At 36.9% G+C, this 22,768-nt stretch overlaps 1 protein-coding gene across 10 annotated transcripts in view; it reads right to left on the bottom strand.

The window, feature by feature from the left end:
* The window catches only part of CEP128 (centrosomal protein 128), a 404,915-nt gene that overhangs the window by 46,886 nt on the left and 335,261 nt on the right, over nt 1-22,768 (bottom strand). For 6 of the 10 annotated variants that reach the window (XM_047735544.1, XM_047735549.1, XM_047735545.1 and 3 more), the window contains 2 exons: nt 14,861-14,950; nt 6,776-6,799 (listed from right to left, as the gene is read on the bottom strand). In XM_047735544.1, coding sequence (XP_047591500.1) covers nt 6,776-6,799; nt 14,861-14,950 — 114 coding nt within the window. Of the gene's footprint in view, nt 1-6,775; nt 6,800-14,859; nt 14,951-22,768 lie in introns of all 10 variants that reach the window. The other 4 variants (XR_007128480.1, XM_047735551.1, XM_047735547.1 and 1 more) reach the window with 2 other exon arrangements.

Here is a 22,768-nt window from a genome sequence, read left to right as displayed (position 1 = left end):
TCACCTTGAGGCTTTCATCCATTTTTGCATCTGATAGGGGTTCAATTTTATTTTTTTGTTTTTAAATACTGCCTATTGAAAAGTCCCTCCTTATTCCCTCAAATAGGTGATGCTAGCTGTATCAGAGACATCAAGTTTCCATGCAAAGTATTTCTGTTTTGGGGTAGTCTATTTGATTACATTGGCCTATTTTTACATTCTTGTCCCAAGACTACACTATCTTAATTTTCACAGCTTTAATAAGCTTTAATAAGGTTTGATACATAGTAGGAAAACCAGCCCCAACTTGTTCATCTTCAGAAGTATCTTGACTATTCTTGAGGGTCCTCTCTATGACGAACTTGTATTTTTATTGCTGTTTGTTAGATCCCCCCAACGCCCATGTATTTTGTATTTTTTTGTTACTTTTGTACTGGTATACTTTACATTTTCTCTGTACTTGTTGCTGGAGTTAGAAGGAAAATGGACTTTTGCAAACTGGCTTTTGTAGACTAAACTTACTAATCTCTTTTTCTTAATTTAACTGTGAATTCCTAGGGCTTTCTATATAGACAGTAACACTATTTAGAAAGTAACATTAGTTTCACTGCTCTGGCCAGGACTGCATGCACAGTATCTAACAGAAGCTGTGGAATGGGGCATCCTTTCCTTGTTCCTGGTCTCAAAGGAGGACTTTCAAAACGCTAAGGTAATGTTTGCTATTGGGTTTTTTCACATGACTTAGTAAGTCAATTCCCTTCTATTCTTAGTTTGTTAAAAGGTTTTTGATGATGATAATGATATCATGGGAATAAATGCTTCTTATTCGTCTACTGAGATGAACTTATTAAGTTTATTTCTCCTTAATCTGTCACATGGTAAATTACATTGATTGATTTTCTAATATTAAACCAACTCTGAATTCCTGGAATAAACGCAGCTTGTTCATGATGAATTATCCTTTTAATACATTCCTGGATTTATTTTGCTAATATTTTGTGTATAATATTTTTGCATCCATGTTAATGCATGAAAAGTCCCTTAATTTCCCTTATTTATACTTTCTATGCCTGGTTTTGTCTCGAAGGTTATGCCAACTCATAATGAGTTTGGCATGTTCCCTCCTCTTCTAGTTTCTGTAAGAGTTTTTATAAAATTAAAATCATCTGTTCCCATAACATTTGGTAGAAGTTATCTATAAAATTTATTTGGGCTTGGTGGCCCTTTCTGGAGAAAACTGTACTTGACTAAAAATCGTTGATGAAACTTTTTGTGATTTTAAAAAATTTCCTTATAGTATGTTATTTCTTCTTAGTTCTGGAAAATTATATTTTTCTAGGAATTTAGCTATTTCTCCTAATTTGCAAATGTATAATTACAAAATCATTCACAATACCCTTGTATGTGGTTAAATTCTCAAATAGCTATAGTTCTATCTACTTTTTCATTCTTCTGTGATTCATTTGTATCTTCTTTTTTTCTTCATCAGCCATGCTGGATATTGATTTTTATTCTTTTTAAACAACCAGCTTTACTTTATTGGCCCTGCATGCTTGTTTTCTATTCATTATACTCTTTTCTCTATTTTTTCCTTTCTTTTGTTCTTAACGTGTTTATACCATGCTTTTAATTTCTTACGTTGTGTGATAAGTTCATTATTTTTTATCTTTCTTTTCTAATATAAGCATGTAAGCCAGTAAGTTTCCCATAAACACCATTTTTGCTGTATCATTCACATTTTATAACACAGTGTTGCTGTTATTCAATTCTATTTATTTCATAATTTCTACTATAATTTATTTTCTAAACTTGAGTTGTTTAGACGTTTACTTTGAAACTTCCAAAAGTCTATGGCTTATCTGGTTCTCTTTTTGAATCCCAGAGTTATAATCATGTCACTGAATTCTGGCCCATGGAAATGGACAGAAATAATATGTGCAAATTCTAGTTTCTACTAAAGGAAATTTAAGTGCTCTCCCTTCTTGTTACAATGCAAATATAAGGGCTGGAGGTGGTACAGGCATCTTGGATCAGGAACGGGAAGCAGTATTTTGAGGACAGTGGAGCAAAAAGACAGAAGTAGCCTGGGTTTCTGACACTGTATCTGCCATAGACACCATATATTTGGATTGTTACACAAGAGAGAAATTAATTTCTATCTTGCTTAACCCACTATTACTTTTGGATTTCTTTGTCAACTGAAGTCAGGCCTAACTCTAATATGAAGGTATGCAAATATCATGGTATTAATGGAAATGAAACTAAAGATAGATTTGAGAGTTGACAGATCTCCAAGCTAAGCTGTCTTTTTTTTTTTTTTTTTTTAAATTTATTTGACAGAGAGAGATCACAAGTAGACAGAGAGAGATCACAAGTAGACGGAGAGGCAGGCAGAGAGAGAGGGAAGCAGGCTCCCCGCTGAGCAGAGAGCCCGATGCAGGACTCGATCCCAGTACCCTGAGATCATGACCCGAGCCGAAGGCAGCGGCTTAACCCACTGAGCCGCCCAGGCGCCCCTCCAAGCTGAGCTGTCTTACGTTCCTTTTAAACTTCCTCAAATAACTCTTATTGTTCTGTCTCTATCTCTGCTTTACCCTTGACCTCCCACTTCCTAAGTTCACTAGTTCCCATCTTTAAACAAGGGCATCCATTTACCCCTGCCTTTTTGGTACCAAGTGCCCAACCCTAATTTTTCAACCACGTTTCTAAAGTTGGATTATTTCCAACATGCACTTCCCCATTCCTCCATGCAGTCTTTCACCATTTTACTCTATCCCTGCACGGAACTACAGCATTTGGATTCCTACACACCACATTTACCAGCAAAAGCCCTGATTAAAAACCATTAATGGGGGGTTCCTGGGTGGCTCAGTGGGTTAGGCTTCTGCCTTTGGCTCAGGTTGTGGTCTCGGGGTCCTGGGATGGAGTCCCGAATAGGGCTCTCTCCTCAGCGGGGAGCCTGCTTCCCCCCTCTCTTTCTGCCTGCCTCTCTGCCTACTTGTGATCTTTCCCTCAGTCAAATAAATAAATAAAAGTCTTAAAGACAAACCAAAACCAAAAAATCATTTGAGACTCCCTGTTGGCTCTAAGGCAGTGCTACCACTTTAACCCTCTGAGTTGTAGGTAACTGATACTAATGCAAATTATTCTTGTTCATAGACATGCAAATAAATGTTGTCTGAGGGAGGTTCAATTGATTTCCTTCCACCATCACCTGGGAAGAAGCCAGTTTTACATCTATTTTAAATTCACTTTGGTGCTCTAGTGCCTACCTATGTTTCTTTGCTCCTTTAAGTCAACTTTAACATCTTACTAATTCTCTCATTAATGAGTTAAATAAACTCATTGTCATGACTTCATTTCATATTTGTGTAAGAGTCATGATTTCACTTTTTTGGAAAAATATTCTTTTAACAACCACTTTTTGCTCCTTATTATCTTCAAAGTTCGATCATAGCCCCAACATGGGATGCCTTCTCTGGCTCTTTCCGTCTGACACTATTGATGCTTCGCATTTCAGAGATGAATCTAATCTCCTCCATCATGTCCCCCAAATTACAAGATCCATGGTTGTCCTAGAACCTAGACCATGATGATGTCTTATTTTACAGTTTTTTTTCTTTATAAGAGCTCCTATAAAACGCATTGTGTTTCATTCATGTGGTGTAGGCAGTGTTTTTATCTTACATCATTAATTTATTTACATGGAAGTAGCTTTTCTCCTCAATTAAAGTACAGGTTCCTTGAGAAAACTAATCAGTTTTTCCTCTTCCTCTTCAGTGTCAACACAGTGCCTTATATAGTAGCCAATAAGTATCTACTGCTATGTCTCATCCATGGCCCATCAACTGGGGCTATCAATCTAGATTTTTTTTCAGATAATCACTTAGATTTATTTGGAGAATCAACATGCCATATTTTGGCAGAAAGTTGGTTCCTTCCTAAAAATTTCACATTAAACTTAAATGAAAATCGTAACTGCTTTCGTGAAACATCAAGTAAAGTGCAATACTAAATCAGAAAGGCCAGGGAAAAAAAATAAATTGATGTGCTTCTGGGGAATTTTTTCCCTTCAACTACTGAACCGGTTCTGTGTATACCTATATTCATAAAAACAGTCTATGTGAGGGTCATATACAGACAATTCGACCTTCATTCTTTCCTTTTACAAATGTTTACGAATTGTCCAATATATAGCAGGAATTTTTGACAGGCTCTGGGATGCATTTACATCCGAAATTAAAATGTAATTTCTAATCCAAGAAGCTCACCTGCTAGTGAAGAAGAGAGAAACGTTGAGGAAGAGGGGCATACATGGACACATGATAATCACCCAAGCATTTGCATCACTAGTGACAAGCCATATCAACATGCTCATTATGATGAAAAGACCATCTTATTTTCATGTATTGTAACTACTGAACCTTTCAAATCTCCTAATGAAACAATGAAATTTCAAACTTTTGTAGACTTGTATCACCATAACATATACCCTATATTCAACACTTTCTACGTTAATACCAACCCAACCAAATGTAGACCACACCACTTCCTACAGTTTAAGTGCTGAGTTAGTGAGAGAATAATAAATGATCCTGAGATTACTTTCAGCATATTTGATTTTATGAACTATAAAACACTTTACCAGTTGAACAGTCTACCAAGTGTATTAAATCTGCTGCTTATAATGCCATATGAAGTCAAAGAACTTCATAATATTTGAGCATTAACATTATTACTAAGCATTTTCATTTTTATGGTTTTACTTATTATAATTATTTCAAATTAAAACCATCTTGAGAAAACCGCCACTGTAAAAAACCTCATCCATTTAATCAATTTTATTTTTCTCATGATGACTTTTTATTTTTACCTTTATTCCTAAAGGAACCCTTAGAATAAGGCATTACTTAAGATCATACTCCATAGTACTTTTAGTAAAGAGATTATATAAACACAAAAGACTAACAAATGCTAATAAGAGTTATAGGTTTTTGGTTGTTTGTATAATTTTCAGTTTTGTATGGCATATTGGCATAATTAAAATGATTAAGTAAGAAATAATAAGCAATCATATAATGATAACCTAACATTTGTCTGGCCCTAAATATTTTCACATATATTCTGTCTCTTAATTCTTACAAAAACCTGACGAAGTTTAATTACTATTATTATTATATTTTTACAGATGAAGGAATCAAGAAACAAGTGACTTGCTGAATGTTGTGTAAGTGGCATTTTGTATGTTGAACCTAAGTCCTCAGACTCAAAATTTCTGTTTTTGTTCATACTCTTAAAAAGAGCATTTAATTCACAAGCCAAATCCTGTTGGCAAGACACTTCCTAAGGGTAAGTAAAATATATGTGGGAGAACACTAAACATTTTATTCACCTACAATGTCATCATACTGAAACTGAGAAGGTCAGTGTAATTTCCAAATGGCCCAGTTAAATCTAAGGAATAGATTATTTACCTACGAGGGTCTGGACACTGTCAGTCAAAATCACTTGCTTACATAGGACTAAAATGAGCTCCATTAGCATCTTTCCATTTCTCACACTCACAAAATAAATGTTTTATTCTTTATTTGCCACATTGTTTAACGGTTTCTTATTCTTTTCCTGTTCATTAAAAACATATAAAGAAAAAATAAAATCACCACTAGACTCAAGCCACTCTTAATATTTTGTGTGCTTGTTTTCTGAAAGTCTTTTTTAACACAAAATATTCAATATTTGAATTATACTCTCCATATGTCTGTGTATTCTACTCCCCCTCCCCCTGTATAACAGCATAGCAATATTTACTTTTGAAAAATATGACTTTTTATGACTAAATAATCTTTTGTTGTAAGGTGGTATCATAAATTATTTTACCATTCTTCCAATTCACATGGTTCTTACTCCAAAAAGGTTTATTTATAAAAGGAATATAATGTTTTAAAAATTTGAAAAAATAGAGAAAGGAATGAAATCACAGTCCTCTCATCTAACAAGTCATTTTTATGAGTTTTTCTCAGTCTCTTCTATTCTTTATTCATACGTCTATCATTACCCGTTATCACTGAAGTGCACTTGATTTTATTTGTCTTTTCAGTTTGTTTTCTATTATAACCCTTTTCCGTAACAACAGTGGTATGCTGGGCGGAAAAGTCCACACCTTTATCCAACCATTCAGTACTATATTGTCAAACAAGAAGTTGCCCCCCCTTTCTCCCTAAAATTATTTAAAATAAATCATTTTACAATAAAATATTGTAAACACGTAGTCTTTACATTCACTCACCTTAAAAAATTCATTCCCTAATGCTAGATTCCTACAAGCAAGATTATTGAGAAAAAGGCTGACCAGCTTTTAACATTATTTGGGTATTCGTGAAAACCATGTACAAAAATATTAAGGTTGAATATCTGTACTTCCAAGTATAAACAGTTTCCCAATCTCAGCTTCTGATCAACCAGTCCTTTTAGTGATTGCGCAATAAAGATACAAGCATATAGGATACTGATTATACTTAAGCTAATTATGCTTTCCATGGATTAGTACATCTTGGTATCCTCAGTCTTAAGAGAGCAGTGACTAGTGAAATAGGCACATTTTTGTTTTTTCTCTTTTTTCACTTTAAAAAATCTGTATCCACATACTTTCCAGGTATAGTTTAGCTTATCCTCCCCTTTGAATTCTAGATGTAGTTTTAGAAAGCTTTTCTCGACTTCTTTTGGGGAGTGCTCTGAAATCCACCTCAGGACACAGCAGTAACTCTGACAGAAGGAGAAAGAAAACGCCTCAACTTACCATTTCTAATGCATTTACACGGTCCTGCAAATAAAGCATAATGCAGAATTATAAAAACAAAGCTATTAAAAATCATTTCAATTTACTTATTTTTCAGATTTTCTACTTATTCTCTATTAGTAACAATGTTTTGAAAATCTCAAAAAATGAAAACTCCTACTCAGGATGATTTCTACAACAGACAGAGTCAGGAAAGAATCACTGTACTTCTCATCTCAGTCGTGTTCGGTTTAACGACAGATATCAGACACTCATATACAGTGACTAAGTGGAATAAACATTACCACTTTTGCATTGGTAAAATGATTTATCTACGTAAGGACTTATAAATATTACATACATACATTTGAATATATGAACAACTAGATGATAGTAGTAATATAAAAAAGGACTTTGGCACAATACCAGCACTCGGTTAGGTACACAGTACAAAGTGTGACTTGGAAAGTAAAGTTCAGACATAAGAATAACTTCATCAATTAAGACTAAGAAGTAATTTGTTAACTGAAACAAGGCAGGAAATATAAACAAGAAAGATGTCACATGCAGCCAATCTTGAATTCAGATGGGCCCTCTCTACCCACAGTATCTTTGAAGGTTCTACAGAAAAATCTGTTTTTTTTTTTTTTTTCAAGATTTTATTTATTTATTTGACAGAGAGACACAGTGAGAAAGGGAACACGGGCAGGGGGAGTAGGAGAGGGAAAAGCAGGCTTCCTGCAGAGCAGGGAGCCCAAGGCAGGGTCCATTGCAGGACTCCAGGCTCATGACCTGAGCCAAAAAGGCAGATCCTTAATGACTGAGCCACCCAGGTGCCCCGGAAAATCTAGGTTTTAATAAAAAGTGTCATTGATAACTACTGTTACAAAGCTAAATGATTAGGTAAATGGTTGCGTTCTCAAAGCAACAACTATATTCTCAACTTTTTTCAGAGCTGACAGCTACGTAGAGGAAATCTTTATCCATGAAAAGAGGCTGAATTTGAGAGAGGAGAGTCTGAAGATTTGACGAAATAGAAAGCCATCTTTTGGGGGAAGATCAAGGCCACTCTTCCTTCTTTTCTCTCATTGGAAGCAATGGAAGGTATGTGACATCTGGATTTCCTTTTTGTTTCATCAAATTAATTTTGCCCAAGACGTAAGGGGGAAGTGGTACAGAGAGCCACTCAGCTCAGATCTCTCAGTAGTCCTACAGGGACCGAAGTGGACGCAGGACACTTAGAAGCTGCAAGAACTTGGTGCTCACAGCCACACTCCCAGTCTTACCTAACACATACAGGCCTTTCCTTTGAGGACTTCCACAAAGAGTTGAACATTCCTACCCTTTAAACATTTGGCTATGTGGGTACAAGTGAAATGAATATATTATGCAAAATCAGCCCAAAGCAGACTGTTCTTAGCAATATAATCTGTTTAATTGCATTTTGTTGGCATACTTGAGAGAACTTCACCCTCGCCCCCATAATTTTCATGAAATAACTGCCGTTTGGTTGGTGACTTGTGTACTGTCACTTTTGAATGCTTCATAATAAATGCATATAATAATGCCTCAAGGGGGCTTTGATCTGTTATTACCAGGCATCTTATTCACAGTCCATCTGGGACAAAACCATTCAGCAATGCTTTATCATCCTTTGCAGATTGAACAGAAGAACCTCATTAGATATCTTACGGAGACAGAAACAGCCTTTGGGCAGTATCACATTTATATGAACCATCTTGGAAGGTTCAAAATATTTACAGCCACTATTTGGGCCTTAAGTTTTCCATATACCATGTATTTATGGGCTCATATTATTTAGGATTAGCACATTTTAAAGGCAAACATACAACTAGTTTTAAAAGCATGCATAAAGCTAGTTGGAAATCAGAGTTTTCATAAGAGGTCAAAATAGTAGAATTTAAATTTTGTCTGTCTTAATTCAGATCTCTGTGTTTGGCAAAGATAAACTGATATAATTTATGTATTAGTGTCTTCATTTTACTTGAATATTTGTTACAAGATTTTTAAGAGAAATACACACTGTCATGGACTGTGTGTTCTTATTCTCATAAAATTCATGGATTGAAACCCTAATCCCCAATGCAATGGCATTTAGAGATGGGACATTTGGGAGGTAGTTAGGTCATGAGGACAGAGTCCTCATGATGGGATCAGTGTCCTTATAAGAAGAGATAGAATGCTTCTCTTTCTATTCTCTGCCATGGAAGGCAATAATGAGAAAAGATGGTCATCCACAAGCCAGGAAGAAAGCCCTCGCCAAGGACCGAATCTGCCAGCCCCTCAATCTTGGACTCCTCCTCCTCCACAACTGTGAGAAATGTTTGTTGTTTAAGTCCCCCAGTCTGTGCTAAGTTGTTGTAGCGGTTCAAGCTGACCAAGACATGTGCCCAGTCTTCAAGACTATGAACACAAACGGTCCAAGAAAATTCCATTTTGTTAAAATATAAAGATGAAGAAATGATTAACTTCAGTGCAATTTACTTACGTCTTTCCTTTTTTTTTTTTTTTAAGATTTTATTTATTTATTTGACGCAGAGAGAGAGATCGCAAGTAGGCAGAGAGGTAGGCGGAGAGAGAGAGAGGAGGAAGCAGGCTCCCCGCTGAGCAGAGAGCCTGATGCAGGGCTCGATCCCAGGACCCTGAGATCATGACCTGAGCCAAAGGCAGAGGCTTAACCCACTGAGCCACCCAGACGCCCCTACTTATGTCTCTTCATCTATAACCTACTTCATTCCAAATTGGTACTGAGTTTTCTACGAAAAATGTAATATGTTACCAAAATGAGAAAATTAGGGCAATAGACAATTCAGTTCATTAACCTGAATTTCAATAATTCCATTTGCCAATCAACAGCAGCTAATCGAATACCAGCCATCACTGCCAATTAGTGAGGTCTGTCTAAACTGTACAGTTGTTTGGTCTTAATTGTAGGCTATCAATAAAAAGAAACTACTCCTAGTCTTTATGGACTTACTGACTTGCTTTTAAAAGTTAAGAAATGTTTTGAAAATGGAAATGGCTGACTTCTTTTTTGGCAGATAAGATTACAATTCTGTATATAAAAGAATTAGGCTACTGCAAATATTTTTTCTCAAACAAAATACATCCACACTTCCTTTCTGGTTCTTCTTATTAGAACAGAGGTAACTTAAGCCAATACTGTGGCATTGATACAGCCCACAAAACAAACGTCAGTATATGTCCTAGAATGAACATCTAAGTACAGCACATTAAATTCTGTTCTTTTTCACCTCTCCTACTCTAACCAGAAGTGCACAGTGTTTTGTTGTTTAATCTCCAATTTTCATTTTATACATCAGTCATTCTTATTTTGTAGTCAGGGACTTTGAGAGTCTGATGAAACTTGATCTTCTCCCCAGGAAAATGTACATTATCCCACAACATACACATAATTCTGCATACACTTTTAGGAGAACTGTAGACTCTCAGAGGTCTTCACATCCTTTTACCCCCAACAAAAACACTTGATATAAGATGTAAGAGCATTATACAAATAAATTATTTTATTAAGCTGAATCTACTGATTTCTCCTATATGAAGTATTTCTGGATAAATGACACCAATAACAAAGAAAGAAATAATTGGGAGCGGAAGGTTAAAACAAGAATCGAAGGAAAAATGTCTTCAATGTTTTGAAGAAGAAAGTTCTTCGGGGGGGAACCATTTTTTTTGTTTGTTTGTTTTTTGTGTGTGGCTAGTCTTTCATTCTATCTAAAGAGGGGAATAATCTAAGACACACCTAAAATGGCAAAAATTATTTAAAGTTTACTCTAAAAATTATCCATGTAGTCACTGCATAGCCATTGAGTTCCAATGTAAAGTGCTATCTACTCTTCATAATGTGAGCATTACATACAATTTCTGAGTGTCAATAATGCTGCTAGACAACACACTGTAATTCATTCTGGGCTTGGCAGAGCAAGAAGGGAGAGGTATATTTTGGAAGAGGTCTACAGCGTATGTTACTATAAAAAGATGTGTTATAACTTTTTATGATCACGTTAGCAATCTGCTTTGAGCTGTATATATGCCTTTTCTACCTGGTTGTACATTGGAATTTATGACTGATCTGAAGCAAATTCATTAGCATCACTGGAGACTGGCAAATATTTGTAGGCTAAGGTAGGAAACGAGTGCTATATGGATCACTGGCATCTGAATCCCTGATTATTAGCAGTTTGATTTAGCCACGCCAATCAATAAAACATATTGATTCATCATCCCATCTAAGAGATGAATTAGAGGCCTTATAGTTCTAAATAATCAGAGTTTTGCCTCTGGTTAAGTGTAGTTGAACTGGCCTAGTGACTTTAGCACAATAATGCAGCATTTTCCAGGAATGCTTTACATATATCCATTGACATATGAAAATGCACAATACTGGTATAAGAATATAACAAAAGTTTCTCACTCTTCTAAGTCTAATGATCTTTAGGAGTATAGAATAATTCTGAAAGCTTCTCTGGAACTGAAAGATCATGATGGACCAATAATTTTCAAAAACAAAGACCCACAATGGGGACTCCTTCTACTACTGTTTCAAAAGCAAAAGGCCTCTCTTCTGAAAGAAAAATCCCCTCAGCTTCATCCAGAGATACCACTGTGTGGCATTTTTCTGGTCAATGTTAACACTGCTTAATCAATATTCACACTTTACTTGCTACTTCTATATAAATGACATAAAACAAAATACAAATATGTGCATTTTTTTCTCTATGAATTTCCACATGACAATCTGTCACATTTAACACACTGTCCGCCATCTTTTAATAACTAAAAGAGCTCAAAATAATTCCAAATATATCCTTTTCCAAAATTCAAGATATTAAAATGAAAGAGAAGGAAATGTCCTTTATTAGTCATCACAAAAAAATGAGTGTTTCACATAGTGATTTAAAATAAATTAAAACAAAGAGCTAAAAACTGCAAACAACCTTAATGTTGCAACACCAAAAAAGTTTTAAAATATAGCCTCAGTTGACTTTGAATATAGCAAATGAGTCAATGATCTATATGTAAAACTGTACGTTGTCTATTTTAAATGAAATAAAATTACTCTCAAGACAAACTTCAGAACAAGTGGCATGTGAACAGCATGCAGTGGTTTCCCAACCAACCAGAGTTTGCTTTACCCGACACTGGATTCCTATACTCTGTCCTTGTTCATTCATTTCACTAGCTGTTTAAGTGTCCTTTTCAAATAAGCTACTCCAGGATCCAAAATACCAGCACAGAAATACTGAAACGAAAACCGCAGCAAGGCATCAAGATTTTGTCTAGAAAGTTGTTAATAACAAAACTGAATGGGAAGAAATCGGAGAGGGAGATAAACCATGCAAGACTCTGGACTCGGGGAAACAAACTGAGGGTTACAGAAGGTAGGAGGGTGGGGAGATGGGGTGACTGGGAGATGGGGGTGACCAGATGGGTATTAAGGAGGGCAAGTATTGGGATGAGCATTGGGTGTTATAGGCAACTGATGAATTGTTGAACACTACAACAAAAACTTATGATGTACTACATGCTCGCTAACTGAATATAAAAAAAAAAAAAAAAAACCAACAAAGTCATCAATAACCCTCCCCGCCCCCACCACTCCCCAACCCCACAACTGCCCAACACTTTGACTTATCAAAAAAGCCAGTTGAGGGGCGCCTGGGTGGCTCAGTGGGTTAAGCCGCTGCCTTCGGCTCAGGTCATGATCCCAGGTCCTGGGTTCAAGCCCCGCGTCGGGCTTTCTGCTCAGCAGGGAGCCTGCTTCCTCCTCTCTCTCTGCCTGCCTCTCTGCCTACTTGTGATTTCTCTCTGTCAAATAAATAAATAAAATCTTTAAAAAAAAAAAAAAAAGCCAGTTGAAAGGGATGTATCATTTCCTAGCCTAGGGGGAATACCCAGTAACACTCGTGTTACCTGCTTTTTACTCAGGGTGTGGCAAATACCTGATAGAATCAGAAGCAGGATTTAAGAAGGGAATCAAAATATGTGCTCCACTTTTCTGATCTGTTCTTTTATTCACTACCACTGTCATGATCAGACTTCAGACAGCCCGCTGTTCTTCTGTAGGGTTCCTCAGCAACACTGGCAGGTGGCATTTTGGGTTTGCAGTCTTCTTATGAGGCGCTCACCATCCCTTCTACTCTGACAATGCTTGTGTCACTGTTTGACCTTGTTCAGAGAAGTCTGAGATTGCACTTGTCCCGAATTGGGAAAGGGATGTGTGCATGTGTTTGTTGGGGTGGGAATGGGGAAGGGAAGATGAAAAGATAGGGAAATGGGGCTCCGTTGGTTTGTTCCAACAGATTTCACGCTGGAAAATGCAGCCCGAGAGGCGAAGTAGGGTTTTGCTTGAAATCCCTACAAATGCTTCCAGTCAACTGCACAAAATTAAAATCAAAGAAGTCTCACATCTACCCTTTACGTTTCAGATCACGGAGGAAAGCAATGAGGTTTCTTTTTTTTTTTTTTTTCCTTAAAAATGAAGAATCAGGGCGCCTGGGTGGCTCAGTGGGTTAAGCCGCTGCCTTCAGCTCAGGTCATGATCTCAGGGTCCCGGGATCGAGGCCCGCATCGGGCTCTCTGCTCAGCAGGGAGCCTGCTTCCCTCTCTCTCTCTCTCTGCCTGCCTCTCCATCTACTTGTGATCTCTCTCTGTCAAATAAATAAATAAAATCTTTAAAAAAAAATGAAGAATCACATTAGGATTCTTCATTAATGCACAATGTCATGTAGTGCACAGGTACCTAGAGGATAAGACTACAAACAAATGAAGGGCAAAAGATACAGAACATTCTTTCTCCCAGAACTGCACAATTCCACAGAAAACCTGTTGGTAACAAGTAATAAGAGTTCAGTGAATGACATCTGGACTGGGGAAAACTAAAAATTATACATAAGGGTTATGATGGTGGTTAGGGGCAATGCAAATGACAACCAACGTAATTGCAAAGACTGACGGTCCCCTGAAAGAGATGTAGGCACAGTAGCTGAATAGTAGGGGGAGAAAGCCAGCAACCCAGAAGCCAACACACCATATTTCTCCCCCAAGGATTTACATTTAAAAAAATAAAGTATATGTCTCCAGTGATGAGGTAGTCATATATCAGCTGAATATGCTCTGAACTCATATGCAAATTACAGTGCAGTAGTGATTATGGTGTAATTTATGAGGAGGTTTGTGTCATGAAGAACTTGTGGAAAACAATTGGGTATGTTTTTTTGAGGGTGTGTATCTGACTGTCACCAGACACAGCTGGCCTAATGAGACTCCCTGAGGCTGACATCTCCTCTGAATCCCTCAAGGACACACATCTTCCATACTCCAGGTGGAGAGTGTTCACAGAGAAACCCACTTAACCATGGAACCCACTGCCCCAAGCTCCTTCTTCCTGAATACATGAATTGCAGCACTTGGTTGCTGACTATCATGCATATCACAAGCTAAGTCATTAAATGGTGTGAGCAAACAGTCCACTTTGGGAATTAAATTGCTTACCTTTGAGCAATTCCAATAACTCACATCGCAATTTACGTGCAGTTATTTTACTCAAGTGTTTTCAGGAATTAAAGGACAAGGAACAAGTATGAGGGGCTCTCTCATCCTCATTCCCATATTCCTTCTGAGGGCTTCTGTAGAGTTACCTCGCACTGTTCTATACTAAAGAGATAGACTGTTGATAAGGATATCCAGACATAAGTAGAAGGCCTTAAAATAATATATTTGGCTGACACAAGTAAGGTTTTTCTTGCCTCCTCTTCAGTTTGACTAAGATTAAAACTATTATTAATCTCCACTTCCCAACATACAAGCACAGGTTATGTAGGGGACAGATAATTCAAGGATTTAAAACTAACCTTAGATTATCGGTACTTGGACCGTCAATGGTATACTATTCTCAGTATCCAAGAAAATCATGGAAAAGCCCCCAACAACTTAGTTTCTACTTATACTGCTGAGATACATACCTGAAAGCTGACTTATCCTACATGTCCTAAAATAAAGTAGATGTGTTTTGACTACTCCGTTTCAAATATCCTAGATATTCCTTCCTATGAAATACTTAACTGCTTTTTCTTCAAATTGAACTTCATTCTGATTTTTCATTGCAGTCTGACTAGCATCTTCCCAACGTGGAATTTTAAACAGTTGCTTTGGCTGTTTAAGAGAGATGTGAGTAAAGAAAGAAGTTGGAAAGCTCCATTATCTTAAAATATTTGAAAGCACTATAAATAGAGCTATAAAAACAGTACTAATAGGACTATAATAATTTCTACTAAATTTTTAATTTCTGCATTTGGAAAATGATATCACACTGTGCTCTTAAGATGTTTTCCCCAAATAATTCCTTACCCAACTTAAATACACAGATTTTAGGGAAATCATTACTTGAAATTTAAAGCATTTGATTCTTCAGGATTATAGAGCTAAAATTTTTCAGGATTATAGAACTAAAGTATCCTCAAACTTCTTACTTTAAAATATCCTTAGAAGAACCTAATCATAAATTCCAAAGTCTATGATATGAAGGAATAAATAAGGTGAGAGCTTGCTAATGGATGCACCTGGGCAGTTTTAGCCAGTCATGAAAGCTTCTTTTAACATTCACAACCCTACTTGTGGATAATGCAGCACTGATATAATGTGCTTTTAAGAGTTCAGGAAGGTCTGATTAGTCAAAATTATGTTTCCTTCCATTTGCAAAATTATTAAAAATCCTACCAATAGAAATGAATTCTTTGCCTCCCCCAACTCTAGTTCATCTTTTCAAAGGCAAACAATCATGGGAGGGAAAACCATTGAACTAGTTCATTCTAAGGCAGGGGTCAGCAAAATAGGGCATGAAGCCATTCGAACCTGCCCCTTGTTTTTATAGGCTCATGAGCTAAAAATGGTTTTTACACTTTTATTTGGATAAAGAAAAATCAAAGTAAGAATAATGTTTTATGACATGTGAAAATTACATGGAATTCAAATTTCAGTTTCCCTAAACAATTTTTATTGGAACACAGCCCACTCATTTCCTTACATATTGTCTATGGCTGCTTTCATTCTGTAATGGCAGAGGTGAGTCATTGGGAGACAGCATATAGCCTGTAAAATTGAAAATATTTAGACTCTGGCCCTTTACAGAAAGCTTGGCAACCCTCTGTTCTAAAGTGTTGATGTCCTATAGGAATTACTTCCTGCCTCACAGAGGGAGGTCACCCTATAGCAAAACAACCCCTGTCAGATTGTGGAAAGAGAAGATAAGGTGAAACACACTGACCAGGGGCAAGGAAAGATGACAGGAACAGGAAAATTTTTACTTGACTTTTAAACTTTAAAATAACATCAAAAAGCTGTATATGCATAAATACATATGTCCTGAATATAAATCATTCCTCAGACCATAAAAGTTTCTTCTTTTTGTCCTTTATTCCTTTTATCCATTATTTCTTTTTCTTTCCTTCCAATGTCTCTCCTCCCTCCCTCTCTTCCATTGACTTATTCATTTAATTCATTCATCCATTCATTCACATTTATTGAGGCAGACACTGCTGAGTGTTGTGTACACAGTTATCAACAAGGAAGATAAGGTCTCTCTGCTTTTATGGACTTTACATGCCAAAGGAGAAGACACATAAATAAGATACTCAAAAACTGTGATGGGGGGGCTGAGGGCAAAGATTTACTTTAAACAGGTTGGTCAGGTTAAATTCCCACAAAGAGGTGACATTTGAGCTGAAACTCAAAGGATGAAAATAAGCCATCACTGGAAGAGCTAAGGGAAAAGCATTACAGAGAGAACTACCAAATGCAACGGTCCTGGGACCGGAAAAGGGTTTGCTTAATTTCAGGAGTAAAAGGGACAATGGTATGTGTGCTGTGGCTGTTGACAAAAACACCCTTTTAAAGTTCCAGTACCATAAACTCAACACTATTTATTAAAAGCTTATTATTTGCTGAAAATATGTTTTCATTTAATGCTCTCCCAAACTCTCAATAGGTGAATATCATTAACTTCATTCATTTTATAGTCTGAGAAATAGACTCAAAGATAGTAAATGTATTGAATTCTACATTGTGATTGAGCTTAGACTATAATCCAGGTCCATGTGATTTAAAGGAGTCTATTCTCTCAAAATCAAAATCTACATAAAAAAAAACACAAACCCTATGTATATATTTATATATTTATCTATATAGATGATACCTTTTTATTACCACTAGGGCTATATTTTGTGTGTGATGGAAGTTAGGGCTTACCCTGGAACACCAATTCAGAGCCTCTTTCTCAAAATTACACATGCCAGAACAGCATTCCAGAACCTTATTTTTAACAGATGCCAGGTGACGGTGTAACAAAACACATACTATTTCACAATAAAATTTCATGTTCAAATAAAAACCATTATTTGTACCCATTCTTATAGTTATTTACCATATAATCAAAGGGATTATATTTTTGCCATATGCCTTTCTTAAGTAAGCTGTGACTGCTTCTGACTTCTGAGTCTCAGGTTAGGCCAGCTGAAGCACACAGAGCTAATACCACCAGGAAAATCTCAAAGAAAAGGATAAAGAAAAGCAAAGATCTAAACTTAATTAGCTGTGATGCTATACAGCAAACTGGCACCTCTATTGTGCGGGTCTCCCAAGTCTTTCAGGTCTGGCTTTGCGAGTTAGATTCATTACTGAGCTCATAAATGTCCCCTCTCCCCCAACTCCTGTTTTACTGGTGACAAATTTATTAGTTCTTTTCTAACAGTGAAATGAGAACTAGGGATTTCAATTACACCCAGAATGTAGTAAAGGCATGGAATCTCTTGTAATATTTTTCTATTCCATTTTAAGAGCAAATATAGAAGTACTGTTAATAGACATTAAATGTTATTTATTAGCATGCTAATAAGCTTGCACACTTTTAAGTAAACATTAAACTTCTAACAAATTACATTTAGAAGACTAAGTGGAATGCAGATACTCTAGAAAGGGAATACACTTCAGAATCAATTTTAAAAAACCCATATCATCACTGATTATGATAAAAAGACAAAGATATGAGGAGATGCTTATTACTCATTCCTTCAGCTCATTTTAGGTTTATCACTTTTTGCACAATTTAAAATTTATGCAAACGTTTTCAATGTTGCCTTTAATTTTTGCCAGAATATTTTGAACCTGGTTTAAAACTGAAATTGAAGAAGCCCAAGGAGGGCTTTAATAACAAATTTCTTTGGTGTTTATTTAAAACATGATGAATAGCAAAAAGAAAAGGTGTAGAACGGAAAAAGGAAAATGAGCCCTTCTCCTTCCTAGAAGTATTTGAGATTACTGGATTGTTCATAATCTTGCACCAGAAATTAAAATCTTCCCCACATGCCAACAGTCAAGTACACACATGTACACACACACTCTCTCTCTCATGCACACACACACACACACACACCAGTTGCCATGTATATGAAAGCCTAAAGCCAAAGGGTTTGTAATAGTTTTAAAGTTAATAGAAAAGCAGTGAGGACTTTCACTAATATTAGTCCCCAGTATTGCCTGATTTATTTAGTGCACTTTCAACAAATCATTTAGCTTCTTATAGTCTTTTTCTTGGGAAGATAAGGGGTGAGTTAGTATTTTACAACACTAAATACTTAATATGTCTTTTAAAAAATCATTCTCCTAGGGGGGAAAAAAAGAAAGATGGAAGAAATTCAAAGGAAAGGCCAAGAACACAAAGAAACAAACAAACAAAAAAAGTGTGGAAGTTCTTTTCTCCATAACCTCTGGAGGCATTTAAGTACAAGAGTACAGAAGACAGGGAGATTCTAGTCTACGTACTAGCCCATCCAGCTGCTGGCTGAACCAGCTACAAATGTTTGTGTCCCTCCCTTCAAAATTCACAGGGTGAAATCCTAACCCCCAAAGTGACATCAGGAGATGGGGCCTTTATCAGGTGACTGGTCATGAGGGTAGATCTGTCATGAATGGGATGGTGCCCTTAGAAAAGATTCAAGAATGTTCCATTTGCTCTTCTCCTGTTATGACCCAGGAAGTGGGCCAGATACTAAAGGCAGGTACTGAATCTGCCTTGATCTTAAGACTTCTTGACCTCCAGAACTAGGAGAAATACATGTTTCTCGTTTAAGCTACTCAGTCAATGGTAGTTTTGTTACAGCAGCTCAAATGGAAGGCACATGATTCTTTTTTTTTTTTTTAAAGATTTTATTTATTTATTTGACAGAGAGAGATCACAAGTAGATGGAGAGGCAGGCAAAGAGAGAGAGAGAGGGAGGGAAGCAGGCTCCCTGCTGAGCAGAAAGCCCGATGCAGGACTCGATCCCAGGATCCTGAGATCATGACCTGAGCCGAAGGCAGCGGCTTAACCCACTGAGCCACCCAGGCGCCCCGGAAGGCACATGATTCTTTATCCAAAGTCTGAGGCCTATCCAGTGGTGTGACTGGGAAGAATAAGCAGATACCCATAAAGGAGAGTGGTCTTGAAGTGATTATTTAAATTGCGACCCAAATGAAACTGCCCCAAATTGTGAGGTGACAGTTGACTCTCAAAACATGACAAAAACTCCCAGACAAGCTCAACACTGCAAAACATCATAACATGCTTAGGTGGTTTTCATTTTCCCCGAGAAAACATAAGCTGTTCTTTCATCAGCGCCAGTGCTCATGGGGCCCAGAATTCAGACTCTGACAAAGGCACTAAGGGTTATTTTCTGGAAGTGTTGCTTTTCATGGAGTCAGCTCCAAAGGGGTTGGTATATGGAGATACATGAAATAAATTCCCCCCGTTGTGGGAAAATTTACGAAATTTGTAGCACACACTTGGCTCATTTAACTTTGCCAAGTTTTTAGAAAACTTTGTCACAGAGTAAAAATTCGGGCACTTGAACTCAAAAATTACACTTTTTATATTTGCATTTTAAAAACGTTTCCAAAGGGAGTCTTTTTTTTTTTTTTTTTGGAAGCTCTTGTAGACCCTTGACTCAAAGGGGACTCCTGAATCCTGAAGACTCATGCTTTGCATCTCTTTGGATAAACAGAACCAGACATATTTTCATATTTCTCTTATTCTCCAAAGAAAATGATCTAGTCACTCAACATCCATACATTCGGACATAGACTACTTACTTCACTTTCAGGGACTCTTACTTTCCAGTTTTATTGCCATAAATTTGGAACTAAAATTAAGTTACCAATTTTAGGTAAAATAGAGTGATAAAATTTAATGGCCATTAAAATTTCAAGTGGAATCGATTTTAGTGAGCTTGGTTCCCTGTTCTCCTGAGGCCTCTTGACATAGTAAATGGAAGTGTGCAAATCTAATTGGCTAAGACCCGTCTTGACCCTAATACAGACTGTTAACATTTTATCTCTGTGGAGACCTCATACCGAATTTAAGCTTGGTAAGCTTCTTTACTTTTTGAGAAAATAAGAGATTTTAATGCGCCACTAAGTCAGCTAGTCCTCAAAGTGCAGTGTTGCCCAATCCTCCATCCCCCAGACGCACCCATGTTTTGCTTGGTTTATGTCATTGTTTACAACAGTTTTTTTTTTTTAATCATATATCAGAAAAAGAAAGAGGGACAAAGTGATTTGCCTACATGCTTGCATCTTGGGAAGAATATGTACGTCCGTACGTTTGATTTCTAGAGCTATGGAAGTTGTATTTTAACTCTCATGGGTCACCGTAAGGAGGAGCAGGATACTGCATTTTACCTTCTAGTTTAATAAACAATCAACTGTAAGTTCTCAATTTATTCAAATTGGGACTTCTAAAAATGTACTTTAGTACCTCCCAAGCAAATCAGAATTTCTGGGGCAATTTAGAATTGCTTAAATGAATCCTTCAGTTCTTCTAGAGAACCAGTGTGAGCACACAGCATCCGACTTCCCCCTTACTTTCCTTTCTAAACTAACTCAGGGATTCTTCACAGCCCCATCTCTGCATTTGTACCCATAATCTCTAAAATCCCCAAAACACTGGGTGGTTTGAAAATACAGGCTCTGGGCACTGTACATTCAGAAGAAGAAGAAATGACTGACAGCAAAATTACAGAAATTACCCAGTTGGTCTGTCATTAGCTCAGCTTACCACATGGTTGTAGAGCCAGAGGACTGGCCATCTATGGGGACTACTGAGATGCTGATGCATGATCTTGCAAGCCTCAACTAGGGCAATTTTTTTACCCACATCAGCTTTTTGTCTTTGGTGTTCTTCTTGCCCAGTTTATTTCCAACAATGGATCTGCCAAGTCTACACTGGAACTCTCTTTCATAGTATAATACCCCCCCTATATTAATATTTATTAGATTTCCACAAGAACTAAGAAATTTCTGTTCTATTTTTCCCTCAAACACCATGCTGTCATAGTTTACTCCATAAGTAGCTGAAATGAAGTAATGGCTGAGGAAAAGGTTATCTTCTCCTTCCGCTCATTTCAAATGCTTTTGCCTGAGCACTACTGAGGTGACAAAAACAAAATCAAACACCCATCCCTCCTCTCCCAAAACATTTCTAAAAAATAAATCAAGTCCTTCAAATGGAAGGTTCCAGGCTATTTTTAAAACTACCTGGGACAGAAATTAAATATAATTATGGGTCATCTGAAAAACAGTATGTCAGTGATGCCACTTTAATATCCTTCAAGGGCATATGTAGCTTCTGGAATGTCTCAAAAAAAATGTACATTACTTAAAAAAAAAACATAAACCCAATGTTTTTAATTAAATGAAAGATTCAGTTCATTTCTAATGAAAATACTGATACTAAAGAAAGTGTCCAGAAATACTGGTGACATTTACAAATCCTACAACTAAAACGTTTCCTTTTCCCTCTTAAATAATGAGATTGATGTTCAAATTCAATCATATAATCAATTTCATTATTGCCACAATGTAACTTTTTCCACTCTTCCATTATATTTAGTAGCTATCCAAAGACGTAACACTTCCATTAGCATAATCTAACTAAAATCTGAATTTAAAATTATGGAAAGAGCAAGGAGGGGTCGGACAGAGGGAGAGGATGACTCTGGGAGGGCACAGGGACATTTACCACTTTGTCACAGTATGCGGTGCCATGTCTGGTATGCAGGAGATACAAACACATAGTGTGTGGAATTAATATTTATGGAAGACCTGCCAGGCACCAAGGTTTGTTTATGCATTTCTTACCCCAATTAATCCTCTTAATAGTCCTATGAAGTATTATTACTGTCTCCAACTTATAGATACGGATGTTGCTTTAAGATGACCTGAATATGGGGGCTCCTGGGTGGCTCAGTGGGTTAAGCCTCTGCCTTCGGCTCAGGTCATGATCTCAGGGTCCTGGAATCGAGCCCCGAATCTGGCGCTCTGCTCAGCAGGGAGCCTGCTTCCCCCTTTCTCTCTGCCTGCCTTTCTGCCTACCTGTGATTTCTGTTTTTCAAATAAATAAAATCTTTAAAAAAAATAAAAGACCTGAATATGACTTAGTAAAACAGGAAAGTGAATAGGAAAATCATGTTCATAATCATCTATTTTTATCTTATTTGAAATAAAATGAAGTGAGATGACTCTAAGTCAGCAAAGGGGGGAGGGGCATAAGTGTTTTCCAGATCGTCTGCTTCGTGACTGTCCTAGGTAGTGATTTGCAGCTTTTTGTGACTAGGCATGATACTCTTGTGGTGTGATTTGCATTCTGGGGTTCACAAAGCAAGAAACTGATGGAAGGTGAACGAGGTAGGTTGGTACTTTAAAAAATGAAAACAAAAAGCAATAGCAGCACCTACCATTAACAGTCATCACAAGAAAGATGACAGTCACTGAATATTTTTCAACTAAACTGAGGAAAATGGATTACCTTTGTGTCTATTTAAAATGTTTCAGCTGATCTCAGAGCGGCTTAATAGAGAAGGGATTTGTTTGTTTCAATGTACCTCAAACCCTTATGCAAACAGGACTCTGGTGTGGTACCACACATTTAGAGTCAAAGACAAT

The sequence above is a fragment of the Lutra lutra genome, chromosome 7 (genome assembly GCF_902655055.1).
Source record: "Lutra lutra chromosome 7, mLutLut1.2, whole genome shotgun sequence".
NCBI lineage: Eukaryota > Metazoa > Chordata > Mammalia > Carnivora > Mustelidae > Lutra > Lutra lutra.
The sequence above is the reverse complement of the archived record's forward strand: the minus strand, read 5'-3'. Positions and strand labels throughout refer to the sequence as shown.